General features: G+C 36.6%; 1 protein-coding gene across 1 annotated transcript; it reads right to left on the bottom strand.

Annotated features, from left to right (window-relative positions):
* On the bottom strand, positions 1 to 3,698 carry LOC136200773 (cytochrome P450 CYP82D47-like). Its single transcript, XM_065991209.1, has 2 exons — positions 2,739 to 3,698; positions 1 to 885 (listed from the first exon to the last, which is right to left on the bottom strand). The coding sequence occupies exons 1-2, from the start codon at positions 3,664 to 3,666 to the stop codon at positions 266 to 268; spliced, it is 1,548 nt and encodes a 515-aa protein (XP_065847281.1). The 5' UTR covers positions 3,667 to 3,698; the 3' UTR covers positions 1 to 265.
* Positions 3,699 to 12,715: the final 9,017 nt, after the last annotated feature.

The raw sequence follows: 12,715 nt of genomic DNA, 5'->3' as shown, positions 1-12,715 counted from the left end.
AGAATACATAGAAGGAATGACCCATTGTATCCAACATTATTATTTATTACAAATACATATACTGAAAGAGAAAAAAATAAATAAACAAATGGTAAATATATTGGGCAAAAACACATAAAAAAAAATCTATGATGGGATGGGACTCGTACGACTAAGATGATGCCATATTATTTCAAATTTTGATATAACATCATCTGAAAAGGGACATCAATACTGATCCCAACTCACCATAACTTACACAATTAGTTGCAATATTCCACAACCTCTAATCAAAACAATAGGAAGGGAGACGTGGTGAGACCACAACCTCCAAATCAGCAAGTTTCATATTAGTCAATCCAACGCTAGCAGACATATCAACTGGTACATCATTCACAGTAGATATATCAAAAGCATGTAACAAACTTGCCAAACTAAAATACAACATTTGTATTCCATAAGATTTTGCAGGACATTCCCTTCTACCTCCTCCAAATGGAAGCAACTCAAAATGTTGACCTCTAACATCAACCTCTTTATGACTCGTCATGAACCTCTCTGGCTTGAACTCATTCGGGTCCGACCATACATTCGGGTCTCTATGTATCTTCCAAAGGTTCATCATAAGCCACGTGTCCTTTGGAATATGGTAGCCTCCTATGGTACAATCTTTGGTGAATTTACGTGGTCCTGGTATGAATGCTGGTGGATATAACCTTAGTGATTCTTTTACTATTGCTTGAAGATATGTAAGTTTGGTTATGTCTTTTTCATTCACCATTCTGTGTTTGCCAACATTTTGATCTAACTCTTGTTGTGTCTTTTTAAAGATGTTCTTGTTGTTGAGCAATAATGAGAGTGTCCATGTTAATGCCACTGTTACTGTTTCATATCCCGCAATCAAACCTGCACAATTTAAAATTATAAATACTATTAGAGCAACAATACACGTTGCAACATGGGTAAGTTTTACATGAGGTCCCATATAGATTAATTAAAAACAATAAAAGCATTGGAAATAAAATAACAAGGTTTCATGTTATATATAAAAAAAGAATGAAAAGAAGTTGTATTGTATTTAATAATGAAAGGCAGACATTATCTGCCACTTTGTTCCACAAAGAGACGCTCATTGTAGATAGTTGGGAATAAACACACCTTTTTAAAGTCTATCCTTCTTCATGTGATACAACCTCCACCATATATTATAAATTTAAATTTTCATGTCTGTTAATAACATCCACACTTGTAACAAACAAAATACAAGCTCTCTAACAGTTGGATGTTAAGCTTGTAACACTTTATAAATACAAGATGATATAATTGTTGATTTGGTGGAGAACAAAATGGCTTAAAATAAATTAAGATGGTTATTTATTATATTGTTATTTTTAAATATTTTTTTATTAACATATTAAAGGCTATCTTGGCAAAATAAGATATCCAATTAAATAAATATTATTTGGGAATGATTGAATATTCGATTTCTTGAAATATCAAATATATAAAAAATATATAAAAAAAGATATATAATGTTACAAAATGAATAGCAAAAAACAAAGATAACATCTACCAAAATGAATAATTGTGTCATCTGTCAATCTAAACAGACACATGAGAATCTTTTATCCTGCCTGCCTGCATGCCGATTATATATATATAGCATGCCGATTATATTGACCGATGTATTCCAAATAAGCGGATTGGACCAAAAATAACACTATTTTAGAAGCAATTTCAAAATAGACAGAAAATGAAATATAGTTTGGATTTTTACTACAAATTTATAAATACCTCACTATGTGCTCCCTTAAGCATATAATAATAATAATAATGGTATGAGATAAAAAAAAATTACAATACCCTCAAAGTATCTGTATCCGTTATAAATCCTTTCCGTATTAACAAATATTATTTTTTATAGACATAAGATGTGAAATTCAGACCGTTAATATTTTGTTCTTCAATTATTGAGTAAACTATTTTATTGTTATTGATTAAAGTTAAAACATATATAACTTAATATAAAGATTTGATTATTAATTTCAATCAACATATAAAATAAGCCCTAAATTATTCATATATTAGTGTGATTTAGAAATTTAGAATTTTTTATATTTATTCAATTTTTAGATGAATGATTTATTAAATTTATGTTTTGTTGAATTTGTAATAGTTTTTGTTTTATGTATTGATTTTTAACGGGTAAGGATACCCGTGGGTATCCACGAATTAAATGAGACAGGTATGAGATACAAAAAGTATACCGTTAGAGGAATATGGAAATGGTACAGATAATTAAAAAATAAACAGGTAAAGTTTGAAATTGATACTACCCACTAGTATCCTACCGGTTGTCATCCCTAGGCTTGTCATATCCAAAATTTTACAATTTGGTAACATTTATCTATTTGTGGTATTCTCTTATGCGACATTTAGCCTATTTTAGATGAAAATTTATTCGATTTGTTAATTCTTCTTACATTATATATCAGTTGACATAATTTATTCTCTTATATTGAAAAATTGTTAACAAATGATACCCGTAAGTCAAAAGATCAAAATAGGTTTTATCCTACTTAAAATTAAAAATTATAATATAATTTGTCATCAGTGATTTTCATCTAGCAAATGGACTAAAATCTTGTGATGGACATCTTAAATTTAATAGTCACCGATTAAATTTACTTGTTCAGTAATGAAAACCACCAAATTTGTCATATGTTTGATTTCTATGAGTTAAAAAACAAATATAAAACTTACCAAACATGTAGCTTTAGTGACAGTATCAGCATCATAACCTCCAATATCTTTCCCATCCAAGAACAAAATTACAGCATCCATGAAATCTTTACCATCATCATCATCCTCCAACAACCTCTTCATCTTATGCTCATCCAGCCATTTCCCCAAAAACCCATCAATCACACCAGCAGTTTCCATCATCCTCTTCTCATGCCCCCCCAAATCAATCCATCCAAGACACCAAACCGCATCCCTCAAAACAACCGTCCCCAAATACTTAAATATAGCCGTTATCCCTTCCTGAAACCTCCTCTTCTCTTCAATTCCACCAAACTTCCTCCCAATAACCATCCTCAGAAGCACATTCATATTCAAATCAGACAACCACCGCTTCATCTCCACCGTCCTTATCCCCGATGACATTCGATACAATTCCTTAATCGAACTCTCAACCTCCTCAATTCGAAAATGCTTGAGCTGCTCGAGACGGCGGTTGGAGAGCAGTTCAAAGGTGGATATCTTACGCATTTCTCGCCAGTATGGACCGCCGGGTGTGAAGGGGAATAGGGCATAGTTATAGCCGATGATTTTGGCGGCTACGAGGGATGGACGGAAGGTTACGTTCATGTCATTAGTGGTGAAAACTTCTTTGGTGAGGTCGGAGTTATTGATGATTAGAACGGAATGTTTGCCTATGCGGAGGGTGAAAATTGGGCCGTGTTTGTCTGCTAGATTGCCTAGTACTATGTGAGGAAGATTTGGGGGTGATAATTTAGGCAAGTGACCTAGTAATGGCCATGCTCCTGGTACTTGAGGGGCTTGTTTTGGTTTAGCAGTTTTAGTTTTAGAGAACTTCTTCTTGATAAGAATGGAGGAGAGGACAATAATAAGAATGGGGAAGATGAAGATGAAGATGAAGATGAAAATTAGTGTGTCAAACATGATTGGTGTTAAAATGTGGAAGAAGCAATGGAAAGAAGGGTAATGGTATTTTAAATTTGTTAGCCTACTCAATTTATAATCATGTCACAATGGCACTGTTTGTTTATTATTATTATTAGGCTCAATACCTTGAATTTTTTCAAAAATTTGATCCGCCTCTGAATTTATATGGTGTTTTATTAAAGTTTTTACATTAAATATACAGTCTTGATCACATGCACCTTAATGAGCATGTAGAATTTGCTCGTTCACCGTTAGATCTAGGTTTATTAGAATCCAAAGGTGGAGATACAAAGCATCCTGAGGCTTAGATTTAATAAGCCTATATCTAACGGTAAATGGGTAAATTCACTTGCTCATTAGAGCATCTCTAATAGAGGGTGCCCAAAAGAGTGTCAGCAGATGTGGCATCAGGTTTGACAACTTTTAAAAGGTGCCCACAATTGGAGTGATTGTGGGTGCTAAGGAAAGTTGCTAATTTTTGACAATCTCTTGGCAACCTTGTTTATTATTTTTTAATATAAAATAGGTGATCCCTCTTCTAAAAATAATAAAATTTGTAGCCTTTTATTTTTAATAAAATAATAATTTGTAGGATTATAATGGCAACCTCTATTGGAGCATTTTTTAAGCAAAGGTTGTCAAAAGTGAGGTGGATGAAAGAGACAATAAAATATTATATTTTGGGATTATGTGTCAAGTTTTGGCACCCTTTTAGGCACCCTCTATTGGAGATGTTTTTAAGGTGCATGTGAAAATTCATGATTAACCATATGGTCTTCCATGTTATTCAGAGGACTTCCATGTCATTTAGAGGACTTCCAATTCACATTTGAACACATGTATTATGTTTCTAATAATATGTGTGGGTCCATGTTATACATGTCAAAATATGTATGAGAGATCACATGAAATTATTAAAAACATACAATTCTCAATGTCAAATGGATGACTTTTCATATATATTTTACTGTGTATGGATCCGTATATATATTATAAGAGATCACACTATTTTAATTATTAAATTAGGTCATATTATACGTGTCCAAATATGATTTGTGGATCATTTAAGTGATATGAAAGACCGAACGTTTAATATAAGAACGGCAAAAAGCATCCTGAGGCCCCTGATCTTTCATTGTTTGGTGCATTAAGCCCTCGATCTTTTATTTAGACACATTGAGCCCCTGATCTTTCACTATTTGGTGCATTAAGCCTCCGATCTTTCATTTAGACACATTGAGCCCTTGATCTTTCATATATGGGTGTATTAGGTCCTTCCATAAATCAATTAATATATAGGTTTATTAAGGGCATGTTTGGTGTGAATAAAAGGGTAAATAATTTATTAGTCCCCTGGTTTTTACTTAACACACTGTTTAGTCCTCCTATTTTGAAAAACGCATTTTAAAGTCTCTATCTTTTGCAAATATTAACATTTTGGTCCTTTTGTCTAATTTTTTTAGACTCATAACCGTTATATTTTAGCATAAATAGACATATATAAAATAAAAGAGTAACATGGTCAACTTGTATTGTACTATGGTTGTCCTAAAAGCTAAGATGTGTTAGGTTAAAAATAAAAAAAAATAGATAAAAGGACCACAGGGTTAATATTGGTAAAAGATAGGAATCTTAAAATGTGTTTTTCAAAATAAGGGGACTAAACAGTGCGTTAGATAAAAACTAGGGGACTAATAAATTATTTACCCTTGATAAAATTACCCTTCTTATTTCCACAAAATGTGCTTCAATTTTAACATTATTTTTATTTTTAGAACATAATTATCGAAAAAGAAGGTTTTATTATGTTCAATAAATTTTTTATTTTTTATTTAAATTATTTTTATTAATTTGTATAATATATTTTTTATTTTAGAATTTGTTATTTTTAGAACATCATTTGTTGTCACACCAAACATGTCCTTAATAAACCTATATATTAATTGATTTATGGAAGGACCTAATACACCCATATATGAAAGATCAGGGCTCAATGTGTCTAAATGAAAGATCGAGGGCTTAATGCACCAAATGGTGAAAGATCAGGGGCTCAATGTGTCTAAATAAAAGATCGAGGGCTTAATGCACCAAACAATGGAAGATCAGGGGCCTCAGGATGCTTTTTACCTATAAAAACTTCTCATTAACCTTATAAATTCATTTAAAATATCATAATTAAATCTCTAAATTTATAAAAACATCATAAAAAAAATAGAAAGTTAATTTATCTTAAAGGTTTAAAATCATACTTTATTTTTAAGTTTTGAATTTATTTTATAAGTTTAAACAAATTGAAATTTATATCAATTTAACAAATTTAAAAGACATAAACCATACGCAGCCCCCTGAACTTGTCAATTTTGGTCATTTTGCTCCTGAACTTACGGGACGACCTATTTGCCCCCTCAACTATTTAAAAATGGTATTAGCAACCCCCTATTTTTATTATAACGGAAACAAAATGAAATTCCAACATTAGTACAAGTGTTCATGGAAGTATTGAAACCAGTCTGCATATATGTAACCTTATTTGCAGCTTGTTTTAGTAGTGCATAACCATATATGCAATTTTTACAAAATAACTTGTGTACTGTCTATACTAACCTTATTTGTAGCTTATTTTAGTAGTTCACAACCCTTTTTATTATGACCTTAATGCTTACAATGAAAAATGTCATAATTGTTTCCGTTATAATGAAAACAGGGGGTTGCTAATGCCACTTTTAAATAGTTGAAGGGGTAAATGGGTCGTCCCGTAAATTCAGGGGACAAAATAACTAAAAGTGACAAGTTTAGAGGACTGCGTATGGTTTAGGCCAATTTAAAAGGTAAATGGATGCACGTTATCACTTTAAACAAATCCACGTCAAATATACTTATTTTAAATAAGTTGGAAAAGAGTTTGTAAGTTTAGGACAAATCAAGTTTAAGCTTTATTATTATATTATTTCTTAAGTGCAAGTTTTATCCATGTTCTAACTTGTCATTTTCTTTGACAAAATCAAACTTGTCCATCCAAAAATTCACCTTTTATCCATGTTCAATTTCTCAATTTTTTTAATATAAATGAGTGCCGACGCATGTCATTACATTATCTACATATTGTTCTTAGATTTATACGAAAGTTAATAAAATATTTATATCTCAAGTTAAGAAAGTATATCCAACCTCTTTATAAATGGGTGCAATATTATTTTTATATATTATTGTTGGAAATATAATCGGGTTAAATACAATACGTCCGTAATTTAAATGCATCGGGTGAAGGTTATATGGGTAATTAAATTTAACTTAATCAAAGGCTAAGGAGTGTTTATGTATCAATCCAATAATTAGTGGATAAACAAAACCAAACCAATTCAATCAATCATTATATTTATGGATTGATTGTAAATAACCAAACCAACCTATTAACACACCATAAAATTGGATTTGATTGGTTATTAATAACTAATTCATTAATTAATTTCACCTTATTGGCCCAAAATAAATAAAATTTATTTTATATATATATATATAATGCTTGTTGTTAAATTTAGGATATAGTTTATATTTTTTCTAGGGAATAATAATAATAAATAAAAATCAGAAAAAACAATTCGTAAGCTCACCTCAAATACGCGGGGCGTGTATTTTCACACGCGGGGCGTATTCCACACACCCGAAGACGTTCCGCTTCAGAGACCGCTTTACGCGGGGCGTGTCTTCCTATACGCCACGCGTAAAGCGCATCAACAAGGCGTTCCAAGTACATGAGCACAAACACGCGGGGCGTCCTTCTCTTACGCAACGCGTACTTTCCTACGCGGGACGTAACACCAGAGGCGCCACGCGCAGATACCATCAACGAAACGCACAAGCTTCAGGACCTCCAATACGCAGGGCGTAACCAACAATACGCGGGGCGTATCGCCTCTTCCGGCAACAGTTGGAAGCAGTCAATGGAAGTTGATGGTAGTTAGTAGAAGTTGAGGTAGTGGGGTGATGTGGCATGGAGGAAGTTGTGTTAGTTGATGAATAATTACCAAAACGCCACTGAATAATTACCAAAATGCCACTCTAAAATACTATAAATAGACCCCCTCCCCTTCATTAAAATCACACTGAATCACAACACAAAACCCCTCTCTAAAGGTCCCTTTCAATGTTCTAGTTCTTAGTTTTAAGTTTCTAGTTCTTAAAGTTCTTCAAAGTTCTTTCTTTCGTTCTTCGTTTTTCTTGGTTTTAATCCCTCATTTAGCTTCTTTTAGCTTCAATTCAAGTTCTAAAGCCTTTTTTTCGAGTTTCTCAAATCAAATTAGTGTTTTTAAGTCGTTACTCTGCTCAAGTTTTCAATTAGAGTTTCCTTTCTAAAGTAATTTTCCAGATTCGTCCATCTTTTTTCAAAACTCAATTCTGTCCATTTAAAGTTATTTTTTGCCTTCGATCCCTTCGACAAAGTTGTTCCTAACGTCCTGAATTTCGATTTAGCCTTTTGATTCATTCAATTCCGTGTCCAGAAACTCCGTTTACAAGCTGATCTTTATACCCCAAATTCTTTTAGCTATTCTGCCCAGATTTTTCCAGATTCAACTAGTCATTTTCAATCTTCAATTTCGTCTGTTTACCATTCGTTTTGGCCTTCGATCCCTTATACAAAGTTATTCCTAACATCCCGAAGTTCAATTTACACTATTTATTTGCCCAATTCCGTGTCCTTAAGCACTCCAACCAAGCTCCCCAAAGTCAAGATTAAATCTACCCCATTTGCCTACCAACGTTTAGTCATTGCACAAGGCACATACCGTACGGGCCCGACCGGTTGCAGTTCTCCAAGGACCTCACGCCGACCCAAAATTCAACATCAATCCGAGATAGCTATTGTGGCTCCGAGTTTGTTGTTGAATTCCAATTTGTTTTATTGCATTTCAATTCTTCATATTGATTTGTTCGTTCTAATTCAATTGATTGCCTATATGTTTAATATAGAGATTTCTCAATTGTAATTCATTTCCAATTTTATGTATTCAAACCTTTATTCATCAATAAAATACCAATTTTCACCAAATCTTGTGTCAATTTCGCACTTTAAATTCCTTTATTTTCTCGTCTTCAATTTACCCGCATTAGCTTAAATAAAACAATTTATCTAGCAAAGTTTTCATAACGGCGCTAGAGACCCAAGAGGGACTTTTTCAATCCTTACGTTCCTCGCCAATCGCTTCGTTTAAGATTTCAAGTTTTGGCGCGTAATTCCATAAACTTAACCGTCTTCAATAATTGAGAAGTAATCTTCTCTGGCACGCCCGCACCCTAACCACACGTGACAAGGTTGAAATTAGCATATTCGCAAAATATCGCTAACAATTTTTGGCACGCCCAGTGGGACCTTTGTTTTTGTTTTTTTTTTGCTACCAAAAATTGTGTCTATACTCGTTTTTTACGTTCTTAATTTTTTCACACTCATTATCCCACTTCCACTTTACCAAAATTTATTAGCTAACGCTAACAATTTTTGGCACGGCCAATGGGACGTTTTATTTTTTGTTTTGGCTTAGCAAAAAATTTGTAAGACTTGTTTTTTCATACCACGTATATATTCTTCACGCTCATTTTTTAACCCACTTGTTTTTCATGCCTTGCTTGCATTCCATTAATAAGCATTTATTTATTTCCTTGTTCTTTCTTTTTCAGCACTAGATTACTAACATAATTTCATAATTTTCACCCATAAGTACTCACGAAGAATGCCGCCTAGGAAGAACACGGGGAAAGATCCCATCCCATCGGACTCCGAAGAGAGTCAAAATCAGATCCGGGATCAGAGCAACGAACCCGCCATGCCTGAAGGTTGTGCGGCTGAGACCGTGAACAATAGCGGAGGTGCAAACCAACAACCTCAAGGCCCACCCATATTCGACATGGCACCATTTTTAGCAAAACTAGAGAAGCAGATCGACCAATTTCTACATGGATTTTCGCAATCCATGAGAGAAAGTTATGAGGATGTGTGCAAGGCAATGCAAGCCAACAACGAGGCGATGAACAAATCCAACAAGGGACCGGCTCTCGAGGAAAGGATCGTTGATTTAACCGGAGAGATCAGCAAAATCCCGAAAAAGTGCGCCGAGCTGTTCACACAAAGGTCGACATCTCAAGGACCGGTAGACGGTGGGAAGAAAACACCGACATCAGGAGCTGGGGAAAGGTATACCCCGCCACCAGCTCGAGAAGAGAATCTCAGGTTCAATGAGCGCGGTGACAGGATCAGCCCAGAACCTATTCAAGTCCCGCCACCTCAACAACAGTTTAGATCTCATACCGGACCTAGTAACCATGCCGAACATTACGAGGAAAGCTATGCTCGTAATGTGGGGGGCAATGTGAGACAAGCCAACTTTCACCCACAACGGACGACGCATACACGCATGGAGCCCACCAACAACTTGGGAGAGGCCCAACGCATAAGAAACATCGTCCAAGAGATCTATGGGCCAGCCGTGAGGGAAGTATACCGACCCGAGTTCCAGAAACCATATCCACGGCACTATGATCAGCTATACCCTTTACCCCATAATTTTAGAGTACCCGATTTTGCTTTATTTTCAGGAGAAGAAGGGCAATCCACTATGGAGCACGTGGCACGCTTCACCTTTCAGTGCAGCGGTTTGAGCATGGACACAAACTTCGATATGTTACGCTTGCGGCTATTCCCAGGCTCACTAACGGGACCAGCTTTCTCTTGGTACACCACCTTACCATCCGGATCCATTCATGGATGGGAACAAATGGAAAGGCTATTCCACAACCAGTTCTATCGAACGGAGCCCGAGATCTGTGTTGCAGAGCTGTCCCGAATGACACAACGACATGGAGAACCGGTTGAAAGTTTTATCAACCGATTCAAAAAGATGCGACATCGGTATCGAATCAACATCCCCGAGGTCGAGTTCGTGAAGATTGCCCAACGTGGGTTAGAATTCGAAAACCGGAAGAAATTTCAGGGGATAGATTTCCGCGACTACTACGAGTTGGTGGCCAAGGTTTCAGAGTACGAGGAGTTGATGAGGGAAGATCATCGACGCAAGAAGAACTCTGTAGGAAGCTACCAAGGGGATGTACAAACGCATGAGGTAGCCATTGCCGACTTAACAAACACCGGATCTCGAACATGTCCCGTGTTGGTAAAGAATCCCAAAGCGCCCGAGGTAGTTAAAAGGATCCCAACCACTCAATATACGTTTGACGTCCCGAAGACGGAAGAGATCTTCGACTACCTGCTAAAGGAGCAGTTCATCACATTGCCTCCTAGACATGTGATCCCATCCAAAGAAGAAATACACAGACGAAACTACTGTAAGTATCACGATAACTGGAGCCACAACACTCAAGCATGTTTTGGTTTTAGAAATGCCGTGCAGGATAGGATTAACCGCGGGATACTCCAATTCCCGGAAAAGAAGGAAAGCATGCTGATCGACGAGGACCCATTCCCAGTAGCCAATATGATCAATGCCACTTCACTAGCGTGGGGGGGCAAAGGAAAGCAACAGGGTGACGTGAGAACCCGACAGATATGGGTACCAAAAGCGACGCCACCAAAGTTGGAGGAAAGCTCAAGGCAATCACAGAATACAAAGATAAGAGACGTGCAACAACAACGGCCACGTTTCGTGACACCCTCGAGCACGTCGCCCCTAAATCAATGGCAATTGAATAGCCATAAGAAATTCCCAAGACCTCTCTCCAAGAATGCGAAGAGAAGATTAAGGAAAAGAGAGGCAGAAAAGAGAAATAGTCAAAAGGAGTCATCCAGCGTCAACTCCAACGATGCAGAAAGAGGAGGAAAAAACCAAGAGAAGAACCTCCAAATCCGAGTTGGAGATTTCATCATACGGGTAGATTGTGCAGCTACCTCTTTAATCTTACCTTCGGATTTTAGAAGCGAAGACACCAAGAAGGAATGCCCCAAATCCAAGCACAATGAGCAAGAAGACACAGTCCCGAAGACACCGGGTGAAGAGGCCATGAAGAGGGTCTACTTTGACAAACCCACTCCAAGGATGACTCGCCATATCAAACCTCTATACGTCAAGGCTCATGTAGATGGCAAACCAATCTCCAGAGTGCTCATCGACAATGGATCAGCCGTTAACATCATGCCTATGAAGATGGTCCTAGCCTTAGGGAAATCAGAGAAAGATATAATCTCATCAGAGGTGTCAGTTTCAGCCTTCACGGGAGAAATTGCAAAGACATACGACGTCCTACCATTGGAACTCACCGTTGGCTCTCACACCGCCATGGCCGCTTTCTTCATGGTAAATTCAACCGCGAGTTATCATGCACTGTTAGGGAGAGATTGGATTCATTCCAACTCATGCATCCCCTCGTCATTACACCAATTCCTTCTATTTTGGAAAGGAGACGAGGTGGAAGTTGTTCGGGCAAACGAGAAGCCATTCGAAGCTTACTCCGATGTGGTCGAAGCCAGACTCTACGAGGAATCTGTTGGCCCAATCCGAGTTGGGTCCAATCATAAAGAGCAATCATGCGGCGAAGAGATCAAGAATATCCTAAGGCCAACGGTAATCGTGCCCCGTCGAAGGCCATTCCGTGATGAGCCGATAATCGAAGAAGTTCCATGATTAAGACAACATCTGGAAAAGAAGCGGTAGCTTCAGCCGCTATATCAAAACTGAATGCGCAACAACTAGCGGAGAAACTGTATCGAGAAAACGACATGAGGGTCTCAGAAATCGAAACACCCAAAGGAATAACAGAACTAGATCCTCAAGGAGAAGAAATCCAATTACAAGATCTGGAAAGGGCGAATCCGAAGTTAGAAGATGAAGGTTCCATGGCGGTCGACCCTCTAGACGAAGTAAACCTAGGGACAGAAGAGGAACCTCGGGTTACATTCATCAGTAACTTACTATGCCCGACGTTGAAAGAAGCCATTATCACTTTGCTTCAGGAGTTCAAAGACTGTTTTGCTTGGAATTATGATGAAATGCCCGGGTTGAGCAAGGACATAGTGGAACATAGATTGCCAATCAAACCGGAG

The sequence above is a fragment of the Euphorbia lathyris genome, chromosome 7 (assembly GCF_963576675.1).
Source record: "Euphorbia lathyris chromosome 7, ddEupLath1.1, whole genome shotgun sequence".
Taxonomy (NCBI): domain Eukaryota; kingdom Viridiplantae; phylum Streptophyta; class Magnoliopsida; order Malpighiales; family Euphorbiaceae; genus Euphorbia; species Euphorbia lathyris.
This window is presented reverse-complemented; position numbering and strand designations above follow the sequence as displayed.

Bases quoted from the DNA above. Each gene is read 5' to 3' on its own strand.
- LOC136200773 (XM_065991209.1), bottom strand. From the start codon at position 3,666: ATGTTTGACACACTAATTTTCATCTTCATCTTCATCTTCATCTTCCCC. The intron at 886-2,738 runs GTTTTATATTTG...TAAATTGTGCAG, and splicing joins TAAAGCTACATGTTTGGTAA to GTTTGATTGCGGGATATGAA.